At 45.6% G+C, this 20,435-nt stretch overlaps 2 protein-coding genes across 2 annotated transcripts; one reads left to right on the top strand and one right to left on the bottom strand.

The window, feature by feature from the left end:
• Positions 1–316: 316 nt before the first annotated feature.
• On the bottom strand, positions 317–2,184 carry LOC123578489 (protein FAM90A27P-like). The gene is made up of 2 exons (XM_045441355.1): positions 1,891–2,184; positions 317–1,001 (listed from the first exon to the last, which is right to left on the bottom strand). The coding sequence occupies exons 1-2, from the start codon at positions 2,182–2,184 to the stop codon at positions 510–512; spliced, it is 786 nt and encodes a 261-aa protein (XP_045297311.1). The 3' UTR covers positions 317–509.
• A 14,849-nt stretch (positions 2,185–17,033) lies between these two features.
• On the top strand, positions 17,034–18,293 carry LOC123578016 (vomeronasal type-1 receptor 4-like). Its single transcript, XM_045440512.1, has one exon. It carries the CDS (start codon positions 17,247–17,249, stop codon positions 18,186–18,188), a length of 942 nt encoding a protein of 313 aa, XP_045296468.1. The 5' UTR covers positions 17,034–17,246; the 3' UTR covers positions 18,189–18,293.
• The last annotated feature ends 2,142 nt before the right edge of the window (positions 18,294–20,435 follow it).

Below are 20,435 nucleotides of genomic sequence, written 5' to 3'. Positions count from 1 at the left end.
GTGCACAGGCACCACCGGCAGAAATGCCGACTCACGGGACACAGCTGTTCCTGCCTCTTTTCCCACCTTCCAGCCACTTCCAGGGTGGGACATTGGCCACACTCAGTCATTCTCAGCAGGGGAAGAGACTAGAAGGTCCTCTCAGTGGAACACCGGGAACCTGTCTCTCCGAGGCCTCTGAGATGGGAGGGCTCTGACCAGCGGGTGGAGACTTCTCCAGAGGGAGACAGGAACAGTGGAAAGCCTGGAGCTCTGCCCACGCCCTGTCCCATCTCATGTCCCATCCTCGCCCCTGCTGGCCTGGAACATGCCTGGGTGGTCAGGGTTAGGGGACAGCACAGGTCTGAACGGGGCTCAGACCAGGTGAGTCAGGCGGAGCCTGGCGTTCAAGACTGGGCATTAGGACTGGTATCTTCCCGGTCACTTGAGGTATCTGTTTGGATACTGGGGGGAAGCTGCGACCGGGACAACCCCCAGACCAGGTCACTGAGACCCACCTGGGAAGGGGGTTAGAAGAAGTTGAATCTTGCTTTCTTTGGAGGGTTCTGGGAAGGCTGCATGGGGACCTGGGGAGACCTCTTCCCCTGTGCCTGGATGCTGACTTTGGAGCTCTGGCCATGTGTTCCCGTGGCAGGCTGTGGGCGGGGCTTTGAGTCCACAGGAGGATGCTTGGCTTGTGCCTGGCGGTGACACACAGGACCCAGCGCCAGTGTCTTCCTGGCCGACGGGGGAACATCACGGGAGGAAACCTCAGGCCAGCCGGCTGTCGACTTGGAAATGAGAGCCTGGTCCCGGCAGGAGCTCTTTGGATCTTCGCAGGGCAAGTCCGCCCCGCATCTTCGGGCTGGTTCACAAGCACGCACTTCAGGGGCTTTATAGAGGGGCCGTGTAGGGCAGGACGACCGCATGTCAGCTGTCCTAGCAGGTGGCTGACACGTGGGGACAGGGCCCAGGACAGATGGCTTCGTATTGGTTTGGACGGGCAACGGCCTGGTGGGGCGCTGTGGGAGAAGGAACCTCATATTAGACACCTCAGGAGTCAGGACAAGTTGGGATTCTCTCTACGTCAGGGAGAAAAAAAGGAGCAACCCAATTTAAACAGACAACTCATGCAACACTAAGTGTCACCGAAAACGACGTGCTCGTAGTCACTGCACATTTGCAGAGATCCGCTCCTCAGAGGTGGTGGGGGGAAACAATTACAAGGCCCATCTGGTTTTTGCTGCTTATCAGATATGACAATTGAAACTTCCCTTGTCTTTGTTGTTAAGATCCAGGGAACACACAATGTGCAGAGTATAAATGGCAACCATCCTTTTCAAGGGTAATTTGGGTATTTACAAAAGTTTACAAGAAGCCTCATCTTGGGCCCCTGGGTGGCTCAGTCGGTCAAGCGGCCAACTTCAGCTCAGGTCACGATCTCCCGGTTCATGGGTTCAAGCCCCGCCTTCGGCTCTGCACTTGTGGTGCAGAACCTGCTTGGGATTCTCTGTCTCTCGCTCTCTCTCTCTCTCTTTGCCCCTTCCCCACTCATGTTTGCTCTCTCTTTGTCTCAAAATAAATAAGGAAATAAATCAATAACTTTTTAAAAAGTCTGAATTATGAAAAAGATAAGAATAAATAAAAGAGGCCTCGTCCTGACATAGGATCACAGAAGGCATCCGACAGAACCCTTCACCTGTGCACAGAAACGCCCCCACCAGCGTTTGCTGGCTGACTTGCACAAAATCGGGAAAAAATACATTTTGAAAATAAAGAAGCTGGGATTTGAAAACTCCTAGGACGCCTGTGCGGCTCCTACAGTCCAGCCCGGAAGTGAACATGGCCCTGCACCCCCCAGCAAGTCACAGATGGAGACAGAGCTCAGAAGCAGGAGCGAGCAAGACTCACCCGCAGGTGGGCGCCCGAGTCCGCGGGTTCCCTGCAGGCGCTCTGCGGCTTCCGCTGGGGTCTCCCGGGTAATTTCCGGGTCTTTCTCTTTCCGCTCTTCTTGCCTGCGGAACAAATCACGGGAAGTGTCGGATGCCCCCGACCCCGGTCGCCACCACTGACTGGGAACCAAGAAGACCCCGGAGCCCAGTCGTCGGCCTGGTTTAGGGGCGGCGGAGGCCCCGAAGCCCCTGTGGACTTTGCCAAGGCAGCTCCTTCCGGGACCTCAGCGCAGCCCCCGCTTCCAGGAAGCATCCCCTTCCCCGCCTGGCTTCAGCATGAAATACTCTCGCGTAGACTCCCTGCGCCTCTGCCGCGTGCAACACCCCAAGATAGTTATTCCCGGCCCGACTCCTTGGAAATCCCGAGGACTCGAGGGAGCCCTGAGGTCAACCCCGGGCACCGCTTGCCTACTTCTCTGCGGTCCGTGCCTGACACAGCTGCACGGGGACAGCAGGGGGAGGGGCTCCCCGTCCTCGGGGCTCCGTTGCCCCAATCATTCTGACCCTGCGAGTCCTCACCTCTGTCCTGGTTCCTTCCCGCTGCCAGTCGCGTGGAAGGACCCTGGGGGGTGGCAGTCCTGAGGCCTCCTGGGATCCGGGTTTTGATTCTTACTGGAGCCCAAGGGCTGGGGGGCAAGGGCCCCACCCCAGCACTTCATGGGGCACCTTCTGCTGCTGGCCAGGTGCCCAAAGGCTCCGCAGTTCTCGCACTTCACCTGTGGATGGAGGGAGAGGGTCCTCCGTGAGCCCGCGGAAATCAGGGCAGAAATGAAGGGTTAACAGGACAGGTATTTGGAGTTGAGTGGGGGGAAGGACATAGGCCCAGGGCCCCTGGCCAGGAAATCCGAGAGGCTATGGTCCTGCCCAGGGCCCATTTCACAGAAAGTGACCTGAGAGGAAGGAATTTCGTGGCTAAAGGTCATGACTATGAAGTGGATTTGAGTGTGGCACAGCCACCAAGCTGAACGTGACCCTGAAGAGGGAGTCAGTTTGCTCCTCCGAGGATCCGAATGGGCCCATCCGCCAGGTGAGGCCCTCACAAACCCGGCCAGCCTTGGGTAAGCAAGAATCCCTGAGGACAGAGACACACAGGTTTCTGTTGAAACCCACTCTTTGGGGTCCATGCCGGTCCTCTGGCTCTTGAAACAGCCACGCCTCCGCTTACCCTGGTATTCTCCTCTTGTGGTGGGGGATTCCTCTGCCCCACCGGTCCCTTCTGGAGCTTCTTCAGGTTCGGAGTCATGGGGAGTCTTATGGGCCGCTGGTGTATGTAATGACGTGCCATCTGCCCCATGTCCTTGGGCCTCTGGTCATTCTCCTTCAGGACCTGATTGTTGGATTTCCTATTCACAAGCAAAGGACAAAAAAAAAAAAAAAAGATGCAGACACGGAGACAGAAGTCCCTCGTAGCCTTTTACCTCTCTGCATGGAATGGGTGGGGGACTCGCTGATCACTGAGTGACCCCCCAGTGATGGGGTCTTCTCATGAACTGAGGTCCCATTGTGTGCCATTTTGTGACCTGTTTTCCATCATTACGTACTTCCAGAATAGGACACTGCCTGAGAAAAGGCCACTTCGAATGAACATGGTGAAATGAGATTGGCAGCCATGAATGTCTGTACAGGTCCTCCCCGAAAACCTCAGTGTCGCTCAGGCCTGTGTGCTGGGTTTTTGTCCAACTGCTTCCTCCAAGCTTAAAGCATCTACCCATATTTATCAAAACCGATAAGCAGGCCAACACTATTGAGTTTTTGCCCCTACACATTTCCAGAAAACTCACAATTTTCATAGAACAACATCTTCCTGAGAAAACCTGCCATTTCCTCTGACAAAGGTTTGCAGAGATTTGATGTGACGCTAATGAACACCTGTGAAATGTCATACGTGACCCCCGTAACCACATGCCAGTTCTCAACAGAGGCGTGCACAAAGTCACACGGGGACACGCAACCTGTGGACGCCCGTGCCAGCTCACATCCACGTGCAAGCTCACAGAGAAAAGCCTGTGCGACGGTGAGGGACACACAAGTCAGAAGCCCCTCCCCCACACCCCCTTGGTCTGAGCAGAAGTCTACAGCCCACACCTGCGCCCGGAGGGGATTTTTTTTCCCCCAGGCTCTACCCACGTCACTCCTGACGTCTGCCCCACCTCTCCTCTTGGTCTTTGTGTCTTTGTGAAGCCGTGAGCCGGTCCACTGAAGGCTGACATTTCTTACTGGAGACACAGCGGCCACCTGGATCCTCTCCCGGCATCAGTGGGAACCGTAGCAGAACCTCCACGGCGGCATCCACGACCCATTTCTCTGTCATCGAGTCAATCTGACAGGGAGAAAAGAGAACCAAGATACAATCAGAGTTCTGCACGGAGGAGGAAGCCTTGAGATATGAGAAGATAATAAACCAGCTCCCGATTCTGTGAGTTCTTCAACTCAGTGTTAATCAGAGAGTAAAGGGGCGCCTGGGTGGCGCAGTCGGTTAAGCGTCCGACTTCAGCCAGGTCACGATCTCGCGGTCCGGGAGTTCGAGCCCCGCATCAGGCTCTGGGCTGATGGCTCAGAGCCTGGAGCCTGTTTCCGATTCTGTGTCTGCCTCTCTCGCTGCCCCTCCCCCGTTCATGCTCTGTCTCTCTCTGTCCCAAAAAATAAACGTTGAAAAAAAAATTAAAAAAAAAAAAAATCAGAGAGTAAAGGCTCTTTCCTCTGGTTCAACAGTGAGTTTGCCCACGACCTCCACGCGGGGGAGCCCTGTGCTCAGGGAATGCTGGCGGTCCCAGGCGGGAACTGAGATGCCTGTACCCTGCCCTCTGATCACTGCACATCCCTGTTATTGGCCAGCCGGCAAATATCCACATCGCTAATCACGGGCTTTCACCCATGGTCACGGTCATGGGAGGGGAAGCTGCCTCAGCACTAGACTGGGAGGCCACCTCCTTCCTCCACATGTCACCTGCCCAACCTCTCCCACACTTACATCTCTCTGCGGAATTCCAAGCTGCTTTAAGAACTCTTTCCCCTGTTCCATGGAAAGCCTGTTGGGGTCCATCGGGGTTGGTCAGTCCCAGGGACTCTGTTGCCCTGTGCGGGATAGAAAATGAAACCGCTGAACGCTGCACATCCCCGGACCCCCGCATGCGCAATGCAGCCAGCTCCTACCTCTCTGCCCACCATCTCCCCTTTCACCTTTAGTTCCAACTACACGTGCATATCCTTCTACTAGTAACATAGTACCAATGAATGAGAAATAAGACGATAAATTTTTTCTAAATTTCTCCACTAGACTTAACATGTTTTATATATACATGAAATGCAGATTCCATATTTAGAGACCTTATGTAATACACCATAAAACGCTTGGAAAACAGTGATCACATAATTGGTTTCAAAGAGAATATTCAAAATGTAAGAAAACTGGATATTTTACATTCTCTAGTTCCCCTCTGGCATAACTGAACAAAATTAAATATAACTACATGATTTAACTTCTTTATCAGATGAACTATTTTCAAACTATGCAATATATTTCCAGCAATTTCTGAAATCAGATTCCTTAAAATCAAAAATGAAATTCAAATGGAAATTATAAAAAAGAAAAAAAAAAGATAAAACAGTTTATGCCAAAACTTAGGAGCAGAGCAAAACGTGGTTTAGGGGTAAATTCCTTAGTCTAAACACGCATATTATATACAAACATAAAATTTATAGGAAGTTTTCATCTTAAGAAATTGGAGCAAGGAAAACAAAAGATTACAAAAGGAAGAAAGAAATGAAATTGATGAATCAAAAACTAAATAGGATTAGGGGTGCTTGGCTGGCTCAGATGGTGGAGCATGCAATTCTTGAAATCGAGGTGGTGAATTTAAGCCCCACATTGGGTATAGAGTTTCCCATAAACAAAGAAACAAACAAACAAACAAGTAAATAAAAGCTAATGGGAAAGTGAAGCATAATAGGAAAATATATTGTATCTTCGAAAACAGCAATAGAATACATTATCAGAGACTGTCATAATAAAAAGACAATAAAATTTATCGTAATAGATTATATTAGGGGGAAAAAAAGACCAGGGGCATGTGGGGGGCTCAGTCGATTAAACTTCCGACTCTTGATTTTGACTAAGGTCATGATCTCACGGTTGATGAGTTTGAGCCCCGAAATGGGCTCTGCACTGAGACTGTGGAGCCTGTTGAGATTCTCTTTTTCTCTCTCTCTCAAAATAAATACATAAACTTAAAAAAAAAAGACCATTTTTCCATAGAAACAGGAAGGAGAGGGGTCAGGGAATCTGTATCTAATCTCAGGGAAACGTATTTGAAAACCTAGAATAAAGTATATGTTCCTTTTCAATTTTTATTTTATTTAAGTAAACTCTGTGTCCAACATGGGGCTGGAACACCTGACCCCCTTTTCACATTTTTAAAAAACGTTTATTTATTTTTGAGAGAAAGAGTACCAGCGAGGGAGGGGCAGAGAGAGGGCGACAGAGGATCTGAAGCAGACTCTGTGTTGACAGCAGCAACCCCGATGCGGGGCACAAACTCATGAACTCTGAGATCCCTGAGATCGTGACCTGAGCCGAAGCCAGATGCTCAGCCGACTGAGCAACCCAGCCACCCCCATCCTTTTCACATTTCAAATGGCCAAAACTGAGTAAGGAGGAAGTCTTTCCCAAGTACAAATGAAGGTAGAGTAATTCTTGCCTCTCCATTCGACTGGGAGCTTCATAGCTCAGGTACTGCTGTTTTATTTACAGGTTCAGGATCAGGGTTCCGAATTTCAACCAGGTTTCAAACAAGTTCTCATGAATACACTGGCATAAAAGATAAATTACTGAATCACTCACAGTTTTAAAAACCCTGGGTCTGGGTGATTATTCTCTGCAATGATCTAAAAGTTAATATTTGCTTGGGGCTCCTGGTTAAGGGTCTGACCCTAGATTTCTGCTCAAGTCATGATCTCACGATTCTTCAGATTAAGCCCCAAGTCAGGCTCCTCACTGGCAGCACGAATCCTGCTTGGGATTATCTTTCTCCTTCTCTCTCTGACCCTCTCCTGCTCATGCTCTCTCTCCCTCTTGCTCCCCCCCTCTCTCTCAAAACTTTAAATAAACTTTAAAAATAAAAAAGGGCCATCTGGGAGGCTCAGTTGGTTGAGCAACCGACTATGTTTGTGCTCAGGTCATGATCTCAGGGTCCTGGGATAAAGCCCCATGTCTGGCTCCTTGCTGAACATGAAACCTGCTTAAGATTCTCTCTCTCTCTCTCTCTCTCTGCCCCTCCTCCCCAATCACTCTCTCTCTTTCTCTCTCTCTTGAATAAAATAAAACAATAAAAGTTAACATTTGTCTAAAAATTAACATTGTTGAAATAGTTTTTTAATCAGGCTCTGTGCTAAAAATTCCATTAGTTAAGGGGCGCCTGGGTGGCTCAGTTGGTTGAGCGTCTGACTTCGTCTCAGGTCATGATCTCACAGCTCATGAGTTCGAGCCCTGTGTCCAGCTCTGTGCTGACAGCTCAGAGCCTGGAGCCTGCTTCAGATTGTGTGTCACCCTTTCACTCTGCCCTCTCCCCCGCCCCACTCGTGCTCTGTCTCTCTCTGTCTCAAAAATAAATAAACATTACAAAAATTTTTTTAAAAATAAAAAAATTCCATTAGTTAAGGAATCCTTACTTCAACACCTAAAATGGCCCTCTCCCCTTATTTCCTCCTATTTCTGTGAAGGGTAAAGGGAGGCCCCAAATAGTCATGGAAACGAACCTGTGATTTTGTGTCTGTCAGTGGCCACTCAGATAATGTAGACGCTGGTCCAATACTACTGGACCCAGAAGGGTTTCCAGGATGACTGAGAAGGTCAGGTCTTCTGCTGGGCTTTGATACAGCTCAGGAATCCCAGGAAATCCCCTTCCACCAGTAATCAGCTTAACCTAATTGAGTGTGAGCTCATCTTTGTGTGTGAGCTGGTTTTAGCCGGCTCACCCAGGATGGGAAAGGACGTTTTATTGGAAGAAATGTGTATTGAGTTATTGAGTGTTTACACCCTCAGCACTTTCATTGTATCTCATATGTCTGTGTCTGATACAATACACTGTAATTTGGTCTTTGCCATTCCCAGGGATTTTTAAAAGATAAACCTATAACAAGGCAATTTTAACACTATACACAATGCTGAAAATGTTTACACGCATGTTGCCAATGGGAGGGGTTGTGCCTGCATGGGGGCGGGGCTCTATCGGAGATCTCTGAACCTCTGCTCAGTATCGTCTGAGCCACAAATTGCCCCAAAGAATAAAATCTCATTTTTAAAAAATAGTTACGCATATGCCAACGCACTGGCTGATTCCTTCTGCATCTTGCTGCAGATGGGATAAGGTTAGTCTCCCCAAGGCAAGGAGCTCATTGGCATCCAGGGCTTCAACAACCAAGGGGAAGAACGGCTTTCTTTATGCACGGAATCAGAGCCCCGCTCAGATGCAGAGAAGGCCAGCATTCCCGGACTCTACGGCCAGGGCCAGGTTCCAGGATAGCGCAGGCAGGATGCTGCTCTCCGGTCCCCAGGGGACCTGCAAACCAGCAGGCATCCCTGGCCTGGGCTGGGAGGGAGATGTGCTGCCATGGAAAGGGATCTCGGGAGGATTTGTTTATGAGGACGGAGGGGTGCAGAAGGAGATGGGCGGAGCTCGGCAGAATTCACAGGGAGGCATTTCGCTGGGTGGGGTCGGCATTCAGGTGGGTTTCTCCACCCACATGCTTCCTGGCTCTCTCCTAGGACTGGGAAAAGGGAAGGCTCTTCTGCATTTCAGAGTCCTTCTGCCAGGGGATGCGGGGGCGACGGGGGGGTGGGTATACTGATGACCCATTTCTCAAAACGCAGGGGTGATGTCCAAGATAATCTCATCTGAAGGCGAAGCTCAGAGAATTAGGAGGAGAAAGAGAAGGGGGAGGAGGAGGGAATGACTGGTTTCAGGTAAATGTCCCATCCTAGATGGATTAATGTGTTCTCCCTGCCTCTACAAACACCATATTCTTAGACCTTGAAAGCATTGATTTCTCTACCTCTGATGTTCCAGCCTAGTGAGTTTTTAAAACCACTTTGTTCCCTCGATTCTCATTCAAGTCAAGGTTGGCTCACTCGAAAAATAAAAACAGATTATTTTTGTGGTTTTATGTATTCTAATGTGAAAAGCATTTAGAATGGTTTCCAGTAAATGGAAAATGGTAAAATTATTTGTTTTTGCTCTTCTCAAAACTACTTTACACCCTGTTATTTCTCTAAAATTTCTTGATTACAAAGTGCTTCATTAAACCTTTCTTCAGTATCTTAATTCCCTGTCGCTCAGAGTGTGAACCACAGATTGGCAGTATTCACATCAGAGATCTTCCACAAATGGAGAAGCTTTGGTCCCACCCAGCATTTTTCTATAAAGTTCTGCTATTTAACATGGTCTCCAGGTAATCATTGAGTACATGAAAATTTGAAAAGTGCATTACTTTTTTTTGTAAAAAATATACCAGTAAGTTTATTTCAAATTAAAAAAAAAATTTTTTTTAACGTTTATTTATTTTTGAGACAGAGAGAGACAGAGCATGAATGGGGGGAGGGTCAGAGAGAGAGGGAGACACAGAATCTGAAACAGGCTCCAGGCTCTGAGCTGTGAGCACAGAGCCTGACACGGGGCTTGAACTCACGGACTGTGAGATCATGACCTGAGCTCAAGTCAGACGCCCAACTGACGGAGCCACCCAGGTGCCCCAGTAAGATTATTTCAAAGTCTGTCTGCATACAAAAGTGTTTATGTTTGGGGCGCCTGGGTGGCGCAGTCGGTTAAGCGTCCGACTTCAGCCAGGTCACGATCTCGCGGTCCAAGAGTTCGAGCCCCGCGTCGGGCTCTGGGCTGATGGCTCAGAGCCTGGAGCCTGTTTCCGATTCTGTGTCTCCATCTCTCTCTGCCCCTCCCCCGTTCATGCTCTGTCTCTCTCTGTCCCCAAAAAAAAAAAAAAAAAAAAAAAAGTGTTTATGTTTCTAAGGAGTAAAGTGCATTTCTAAGTCACCCTGCACCTCCTGAAAAATACACAACACTATGTATGATTTAAAAAAGAGCTCTTAGGGGTGCCTAGGTGGCTCAGTCAGTTGATTGTCCGACTTCGGCTCAGGTCATGATCTCACAAACTGTGAGCCCCATGTCGGGCTCTGTGCTGACAGCTCAGAGCCTGGAGCCTCGTTCGGATTCTGTGTCTCCCTCTCTCTATCTGCCCCTCTCTCACTTGCTCTGTCTCTCTCTAAAAAATAAATAAAAACATTAAAAAATTTTTTAAAAAGAGCTCTTAGATATGCATATAGGTGCATATTAGATAGGCGGACAGGGGGGGCACCTGGGTGGCTTGGTCGGTTAAGCGTCCGACTTCGGCTCAGGTCATGATCTCACTGTCCGTGAGTTTGAGCCCCGTGTCGGGCTCTGTGCTGACAGCTCAGAGCCTGGAGCCTGTTTCACATTCTGTGTCTCCCTCCCTCTCTGCTCCTCCCCTGTTCATGCTCTGTCTCTCTCTGTCTCAAAAATAAATAAACGTTAAAAAAAAATTTAAGATAGGTGGACAGGTGCTGGATAGACAGACAATCTGTGTTGCTTCCATGCCTGTATGTTTTTTTGTTCCTCAAAATATTGTACTGATGATAGTTTAACAACTCTCACATTACCCTCTTTCTTTCCATCAGTATCTAAGACTAAATTAAAGAATATTATTCTCCCAGGGAGCATGGGTGGCTCAGTCAGTTAAGCATCTGACTCTTGATTCCAGTTCAGACCATGATCTCACGGTTGGTGAAACTGAGCCCCATGATGGGCTCCGTGGGATTCTCTCTCTCCCTCCCCCAGTGCCCCTCCCCACTTATGTGAGAGCACTGACGTTCTCTCTTTCTCAAAAAGAATTTAAAATTTTTTAATTAAAATGAGTATTATTGGGGCGCCTGGGTGGCGCAGTCGGTTAAGCGTCCGACTTCAGCCAGGTCACGATCTCGCAGTCAGTGAGTTCGAGCCCCGCGTCAGGCTCTGGGCTGATGGCTCAGAGCCTGGAGCCTGTTTCCGATTCTGTCTCCCTCTCTCTCTGCCCCTCCCCCGTTCATGCTCTGTCTCTCTCTGTCCCCCCCAAAAAAATAAATAAACGTTGAAAAAAAAAAAGTATTATTTTCCCAAAAAGTTACTTATTGAATCCATCAGATCGCTCATATCAACTGAAACGGTTCTTGCAACCCTTTCCTTTTGTCTTGGGGTAAATTAAGAAGTCTTCTCTTGAGTCTTGCCAAATGTGTTTTCATTTCAGAAAATGTTTCCCTTCAGAATTTTATGTCACATAAAATTGACAGTGGGAATGCCTGGACTCTCTTTAACCTTGAACTGAAGTGGAAACACTGCTTGGATTTTGTCCTTGAGCGCTGGGCTATGCAGAGATAGATCGGGAGTTTGGGACAGAAGCCCTATGTATCCCCGTTCTCATGGGAACTTCAGCCCCGCTCACCCTGCTTCTTAGAAGGACGATGTTCTAATCTTTCCTGAGATTCCCCCTCTTCCGTTGTCTCCTCACTGCAGTATAATTGATTCTAAGTGGGAAAAGGAAAATGCTGGCCGCTGAGAGGAGAACTGTCTTACTCGATTATTCTCTTTTACGCAAATTCTGATTTTTTTCAAAAAACAATTCTTCTGTAGGCAGCCGGGAAAAAGAAAGAGGCGCTGCACCCCACACGGGATCCGTGAGGCACCGAGTCCAGCTTCACATCACCACAGGCACAAGTCTCCTCAGACAACACTTAGCAGTCTTCTGTCATCAGAAGACATACCTTCAGGTGGACCTGTGGGTGGAGACCGAAGTCCCAGGTCTGCATCACAGAGGCATGGAGCAGTCATGAAGGAGACCCAAGTATGGAAGCTGGAGCCAAAAGAAGGAAGTGGACCCTCCCCTCGCCCATCCTTCTCCAGTCCTGCAGACCCTCCACCTCCCCTCTTGTCATATCGTGCATATATTTTTGTTGACTCTGTTTATTCCTCATGCAACCCCTACATCACAGGGGTCCACCTTCACTCTGTGGAAATCTGGGTTATGATACCATCCTTTCCACAAATTTAAAGGTCAGAAGCTTCACCAAGAGTTGTTGCCAATTCTCAGGGATCAATACTCTCATGATTTTCTCTGTTCTCCCCGTAACCTTCCCCCATAAAACCCATCTTTGCCTCATATCCACACAGACCTAGAACTCAGCCCCCAACATCGCCAACCTGAAAGAATCCACGTGGAGACAAAATGGGCTAGTTCTCCATGTGGTCTTTATTAAAGACTCTGAAAGCGTGATGGTGGGCGAGGAGCCCTGGCACACCCAGCAGTGTAATGAGTGCAAATCCGCCCAGCACATTTCCACTTGACCCAAGAAAATAATTCCACATAGTGACATTTCCACTTGACCCAAGAAAATAATTCCACAGCATGATATATTATTTACCGTATAGACTCTGCCTATGCCAGAAGGGAGGGCATCCAGGACACGTGCAATATCAGACCCCCCACACTCCAACTTTTCCACTTTGTGCCTTAACCTAGAGTAGCAATACTCACATCGTTTTTTATACGTTGCACATCATGATATCCTTGTGGGTGGTTGCAAAGTGGGAAGTCTAAAAGATGGATTCACACAGGGGCATGTACTGCTCTCTTCTTGCATACATGGATATGACGGCTAGCTACACACACATGCATGTGAGTGTAATTTTTGAGATATGGTGGGACTGTGGGAGTCCATGTGAGTGTGAGTCGTAGTAGGCGTGTATGATTCTGGCTGAGAGTTTGTACATGGGGTGGGCATGAGTTGGTGAGAGAATATGTGTGTCTATAAGTATGTGAGTATATGTGACTGTGTCTGTGATTTATGTGGAGGTGTGTGCATGTGTTTGTATGTGTGTGCATGTGTGCGTGTGCTCACATGCATGTGCAGTAGAGGCTGCCCGTCGTATGGCTCTCATCCCAGGCCTGGAAATTGAGAGGCATTAGACAGTGGGCCTGGATAAGATGTAGATTTATTTGTAGGAGACAACTAAGGGGTAATCTGAACTGCTATTTTATAATTCTTCATGTGTTACAAAAGCAACAGTTCTCGTTACTGAAAATACATCAAAAAACAAGTATGGAAAACTGTGGTAACCATCCAGTGCTCTTGAGTTGCATATGTAGCATTTACTTCATAGAAAAGGAACCACCTGAGGCTTGATTTAGACTCCCAAATTAATTGGCGTTGAGTGCCTGTCTTTGAGTTTCAACTTTTGAAAACCCTCAGGTATTTTTTCTGGTGCCAACTTTTTGCTTCTAATTTAATGGTAGTTCACCTCTGTGGTCTGAAGATTAGGAAGAAATCACTCTTGGGTGGAAGAACTTGTCAGCAAAGCAGATCTAGGGAGAGACACCTACTCGTTCCCAGTCCCTCACCTGTCAGACCTCTGCGTTTTGCTCCCCTCCATGTGAGACCTGTCTGCCTTCAGGAATGGAAAACAGCCTGTACCAGTCATTTCAATGGTCCCTTTGTAGTTATTAAGTGGAAACTGGTAATTGGTTGCGGTAATTACCAACTTCAGAAAACAAGTTCTTTATAAATGCTCTCAGATCCCCAGCCGGCGCTGTCATGGCCACGAAAGGTGAAATGATAATTGCAATTCTGAAGGGAGGGGAGGTCACGATCACTGCCCCATATCATAGGGTCTCGTGGCTGCCTCCCTCCCACATGCACGAGCCCTCATGACCTTGCACTGAGCTCACCATCCACACAGAGGGATGTTTCTGGGAAAATATTTTCCAGAAATATTTTCAGTCTGAGAAGCAAGTCTATAAGGTATAGACGTCTATGGGGAGTAAATGTGGGTAAGTGATTGTATATGAAACGGGGATTATTCTGGGTTTGAGACGGATCCAGTGTCATAGCCACAGAAACATGAGCTGGGTTAGTAAAGAGAGATGGGGTCCTAGACTTTACCTAATGCCTGCTGGCTCCTGGTGTGATTTAGTGTAATCCACAATGACAATGATTGTAGGTATTTTGTCCAGTGAAAAGGAATCCTGATTTTTCAGGTAATTTGGGCCAGAGTTCTTCTTTTTTTTTTTTTAACGTTTATTTATTTTTGAGAGACAGAGACAAAGGGTGAGCACGGGAGGGGCAGAAACAGAATCGGAAACAGGCTCCCGACCCTGAGCTGTCAGCACAGAGCTTGACGTGGGGCTCGAACCCACAAACTGTGAGATCATGACCTGAGCACAGAAGTTGGACCCTTAACCAACTGAGCCACCCAGGTGCCCCATTTTTTCCCCCGGCCTGTAGTTCTGAAAGCAATTGCTTTCAGCCTACCTTACAGGACTCAAACACCAACTTTGTAGCATTACTAGAGGTGTGCCTGTAATCCCTCCATGTTTATAATAAGGACTAGGATAAATAAATCTGTACGAATCATGCAATCTTATGAACAAACAGGATATCCCAGTGACAACTGCCAGAATAGAAATGTTTTCTCTAACTCTGAGTATGATGTGCTTAATGGAGACAGTAGTATCTCTGCTGAAAATATCATGGTCTGTGGATTACGGTGAGACTGTTTTCTTCTGGAAGCTATTGAAAATAGCATTTAAGGAAAAGACAGTTCTGTAATAATGTGTTTCAGAGAGTAGCTGTTAGGCTCACGTGTATCCTATGGTGTTTTCTCTGGTATCAGTTGTAAATTCTGTAACATCAGTTTGTAAAGCACACAATGGTCCTGTATTAGAGTTTACAATTTGCATATGTCATATTTTAATATATTTCAGAGAAGTTACCACATGGTTAATAGTTCCTAACCTGGTATTAATAAATAAGCATATGATCTAAAATTACTGATACTTCAGTTTTTACCTTACTCTATTTTATCCCATATTAGATTTCAACATCCCATACTTCAGGGCAACACATGAGATTATGATAGGTTTCCTTATACTTTTGTTCTTGACATAAAGGAAAATGCCCCAAAGTTTTTTTCTTTCTGTTTCCATCCTACTCTTGAGTCATTCTTGCTTGCATTCATTCAATTCAATTTGTCATGGGACAGGTTCCCATAACACGAATCTGCAATCAGTGCATCCACATTTTATTAAATCTCTAAAGCTTTATTCATTTTGATATTGGTGTACAGAACAAATCTTTACACACTGTGAAAGTTATTATAATAAAAATTATAAAGTAACATCCTATCAAGCTAAAATAAAAAGGCAAAGCTAAAACCAAAAGTCTATATATAGATTTTTCAAAGAACACAGCTGTCTAGCTTACTTAGCATAGTATAGCCATTAGATGCACTGTCTCTACAAACAACTCAGCCAGATTCAAGTCCACACTTTGCCCCAAGTACGGTATGAATTTAGACAAATCACCTATCCTGTCTGTATTCTCCTTGTCTTTAAAACGAAAGGGATAGTAGTGATGACTCAGAGTTTTGTTTAAAAAGTAAGTTACAACATATATGAACCTCATAGCAATGGCTCATACATTGTTATTTGCTTTAAACTCTTGGGGCGTCTGGGTGGCTGAGTCAGTTGCACATCTGACTTCAGCTCAGGTTGTGATCTCATGGTTCTTGAATGTAAGCTGTACAACGGGTTTGCTGCTGTCATCACGGAGCCTGCTTTGGCTATCCTAATGCTCACTCTCTCTCAAAACTGATTAAACAATTTTTAAAAAAAGGTTATATACTCAACTCTTGAAAATCTCTTTAAAAATTAATATTTCTCTTGTTAACCTTATTGATATACAATTGACATGCCAAAAATCGCACATATTTAATGTATATATTTTGATGAGTTTGGAAATCTGCTTACCTATGTGATACCATCACCACAATCAAGGTACTAAAATATCCAGCACTTCCAAAACATTCCTTGTGTTCCTGTGTGTGTGTGTATGTGTGTTTGGTCAGAGCACTTCACTTAAAGTATAGGCTCTTTTCATAATTGAACGTGCACAATACTGTACTACTAACTATAGTCACCATATTGTACAACAGATCTCTACAACTCACTCATCTTGTATAACTGAAACTTGACACACATTGAACAACAATTCCCCATTCCCCCTCCCTCCAGCCCCTGGCAACCACTGTTCTATTCTCTGCTTCTATGGGTTTGACTATTTTAGATTCCGCATGTAGGTGAAACCATACCGTATTTTTCCTTCTGTGATTCACTTATTTCACTTAGCGTAACGTCTTCTATGTTCATCCAAGTAGGAGTTCCTTCTTTTTGAAGCTTAGATAATATCTCATTGTATGTATATACTCCACTTTCCTCATCCATTCATAGTCAATGGGCATTTCAATTGCTTCCATAACTTGGCTATTGTGAATGATGCTGTAATGAATGTGGGCATGCAGATACCTCTTTGAGACCTTGGTTTCAATTTTTTTGGATATATACCAAGAAGTGGGATTTTTGGATGATGAGATAGTTCTATCACATTTTTTTTGAGGAACTTCTATACTTTTCCATGGTTCCATACACTACATTTCTACCAGTAGTGTATAAGGACTCCAATTTTTCCACATCCTTACCAACACTTGTTATCTTTGGGGCTTGGAAGATACTAGTCATTCTAACAGATGTGAGATAACATCTCGTTGTGGATTTGATCTGCATTTCCCTGATGATTAGTAGAGTCGACCACCTTTTCATATACTTGATCATTCATATGTTCTTTGGAGAAATGTCTATTCCTAAAGTTGCCCGTTTCTTAATTGGGTTATTTGGTGGTTTCTTCTATTGAGTTGTTGGAGATTCTTATGTTTTGTATATTAAACCCTTGTCAGATGAATGCTTTGCAAGTATTTTGTCGCATTCCATAGACTGCCTTTTCACATTAGTGATTATTTCCTTTGCTCTGCAGAAACTTTTTAGTTTTATGTAATCCCACTTGTGTTTTTTTGGTTTTGCTGCCTCTGCTGCTGATATCAGATCCAGGAAATCATTGCCAAGACCAGTGCCAAGAAGATTTTCCCCTATGTTTTCCTGAAGGTGTTTTACAGTTTCACATCTTATGTTTAAGTCTTTCATCCAGTTTGAGTTGATTTGTTGTGTATGGTCAAAGATAGGGGTCCAATTTCACCCTTTTACATATGGATATCTGGTTTTCTCAACACCATTTCAAAGGAGAAACTAATGATAAGTGGAGAATATTGGATTTTAGTTGACAAGACGCATGATGCCCACACCTCATATTCCCATGCAGGATCCTCTGGTTCTGAAGATAAATCTCAGTGACTGGAAACCAGCAGAATGGCCTCCAGGGATTTGGTCATAGGTGTGATCTTCTTAACCCAAACTGTGGTCGGAATCTTGGGGAATTTCTCTCTTCTTTACTATAATATCTTCCTCTCCTTCACTGGGTGCAGGTTGAGGCCCACAGATTTGATTGTCAAACACCTGGTTGCAGCCAACTCCTTATCCCTCCTCTGTAAAGGAGTCCCCCAGATGATGGCAGCTTTCGGGTGGAACAATTTTCCAGGTGATTTTGGATGCAAACTTCTTTTCTATCTTCACAGAATAGGCAGGGGTGTGTCCATAGGCAGCACCTGCCTCTTGAGTGCCTTCCAGGCCATCACAATCAGCCCCCAGAACGCCAGGGGGACAAAACTTAAAAGGAAAGCTCTCAAGTACATTGACTTCTCTATATTCCTGTGCTGGACCGTCTACATGCTGGTAAATATCATTTTCCCTATCTATGTGACTGGCAAACGGAACAACGTGAGCATCTCAATGAGAAAGGATTTGCAATACTGTTCGGGGACAACTAATAACAAAATCACACGATTGCTACCTGCAGCGTTGTTATCATTCCCTGATGTGTTATGTTTGGGGCTCATGGTCTGGGCCAGTGGCCACATGGTCTTCATCCTGCACAGGCACAGGCAGAGGGTCCAGCACATTCACAGCACTAATGTCTCCCCCAGATCCTCTCCTGAGTCCAGAGCCACCCAGAGCATCCTCGTCCTGGTGAGCATCTTTGTGTGTTTCTACTCCCTCTCCTCCATCTGCCAAGTCTTAATTGCTGTTTTCGATAATCCCAGCTGGTTGCTGGTGAACGTCTCTGCCTTGATCAGTGGATGTTTCCCAACTGCCTGTCCCTTTGTTCTCATGAACTGTAACTCCTGTGTGTCCAGGTTCTACCTTCCCTGGCTGAGGAACACAACATCCACGAAAGTGATAACAAACGCGTAAATTATACGTTTTTGCACAGTGTACAGTTGTTACTTCATTCATTCCCCGAGCTGCCAGCATAATGACGCAACAATCACACTCCAGGAGAGTGGTCAGCAAGCCAGAATGAGCATCTGTCCCAACAAAAAACAATCAGTGGTAATAGTAAATGTAAATGAAATATTAATGCAATTATTATGAAAATACTTATGTAACTGAAATTTTGTTCACACTTCCAGTGAAATAGTTTGGAATCTGTGCAATTGAAAAATGTTCCTGAAACAACCTAGAGATTGTGAGGGAGTATTTGAGTGTTGTAATTTTTAATTTGACATACTAAATATATCCAGAAATTAACTACGCTTGGAATTGTTGGAACAGTTGCAAGAGAAGTTAACATGTGAGACGGCCATTCAAGAAAGTGAAGAAAAGAATGTTCTCAAGTAATAATGAAGTAGGATGGGGTGATGGTGGAGTGCAAATTCAGGTTCAGTTAGGAACCTTTGGGACGAAGTTATAAAATTTGTAGTTTAAACCTTAGGGAGACAGTAATCTTTAAAATATGATGACATGGAGGGATATTAGCACATTTAAGGCATTTAACATAGAAATGGACAAAGGGACCTGGGTTGGGACAAAGGAGAGCACAAAAACCTGTTGTCACTGATGAAAAAAGTGAGTGGGTGGCAATTTTAAAAAACACATCAGGCAACCTACTGAATGGGAGAAGATATTTGCAAATGATATATCTAATAAGGGGTAAGGGGGTAATGTTCAAAATATAAAAGGAGCTCATACAGCTCAACCAAAAAATTATAATAATCTGATTTTAAAATGAGCAGAGGAGTGCATCTGGGTGGCTCAGTTGGTTAAGTGTCTGACTTTAGCTCAGGTCATGACCTCAGAGTGTGTGAATTCGAGCCCAACATCAGGCTCTGTGCTGACAGCTCAGAGCCTGGAGCCTACTTCAGATTCTGTGTCTCCCTCTCTCTCCCCCTCCCCTACTCTCACTCTGTCTCTCTCTCTCTCAAAAATAAATAAACATAAGAGAACTTTTTTAAAAATTGGACATGGGGGGCGCCTGGGTGGCTCAGTCGGTTGAGTGTCTGACTTCGGCTCAGGTCAACAAACTCACAGACTGTGAGTTCGAGCCCCGCGTCGGGCTCTGTGCCGACAGCTCAGAGCCTGGAGCCTGTTTCAGATTCTGTGTCTCCTTCCCTTGTTCATGCTCTGTCTCTCTCTGTCTCAAAAAAATAAAGGTTAAAAAAAAAATGGACATAGGACCTGAATCAACATGTTTCCAAAAAAGACACTCACATGGCCAACAGACACATGAAAAGATGTTTCCTATCACTAATCGTCAGGGAAATGCAAATCAAAACCACAATGAGATATCATCTCACACCAGTTAGAGTGGCTAGTATCAAAGATATAAGAAATAGGGACGCCTGGGTGGCGCAGTCGGTTAAGCGTCCGACTTCAGCCAGGTCACGATCTCGCGGTCCGGGAGTTCGAGCCCCGCGTCAGGCTCTGGGCTGATGGCTCAGAGCCTGGAGCCTGTTTCCGATTCTGTGTCTCCCTCTCTCTCTGCCCCTCCCCCATTCATGCTCTGTCTCTCTCTGTCCCAAAAATAAATAAACGTTGAAAAAAAAATTAAAAAAAAAAAAGATATAAGAAATAACAAGTGTTGGCAAGGATATAGAGAAAAGGGAGCCTTGTGCATTATTGGTAGAAATGTCAGTTAGTGCAGCCACTTTAGTGGCCACTAGTAAACAGTATGGAGATGTCCACATAGTATTAAAATCAGAAATATAATACAACCCAGTAATTCTACTTTTGAGTATATGCCCGAGGAAAATTAAAACACTAATTTGAAAAGGTACACACAATGCCGCTGTTTACAGCATTATTTACAATAGCTAAGGTACAGAAGCATTCTGGGTGTCCATCAATAGATAAAAATGGGATATATATACATGATGGAATATTACTCAACCATAAACAAGAATGAAATCATGTCATTTGTGACAACATAATAGACCTAGAGTTTATTATGTTCCATGAAATAAGTCAGAGAGAGAAGGACAAATACCATATGATTTCACTTATTTGTGGAATCTAAAAATCAAAAGAAATGAATGAATGAACAACAGCAACAAAAGAGACACATACTCACAAACACAGAGAATGAACTGGTGGTTGCCAGTGGGGAGGGTGTAGAGGGATAGATGAAAGAAATGAAGGGGACTAAGAGGCACACACTTTCAG

This window comes from Leopardus geoffroyi, chromosome E2 (assembly GCF_018350155.1).
Source record: "Leopardus geoffroyi isolate Oge1 chromosome E2, O.geoffroyi_Oge1_pat1.0, whole genome shotgun sequence".
In the NCBI taxonomy this organism is placed as follows: Eukaryota; Metazoa; Chordata; class Mammalia; order Carnivora; family Felidae; genus Leopardus; species Leopardus geoffroyi.
This window is presented reverse-complemented; position numbering and strand designations above follow the sequence as displayed.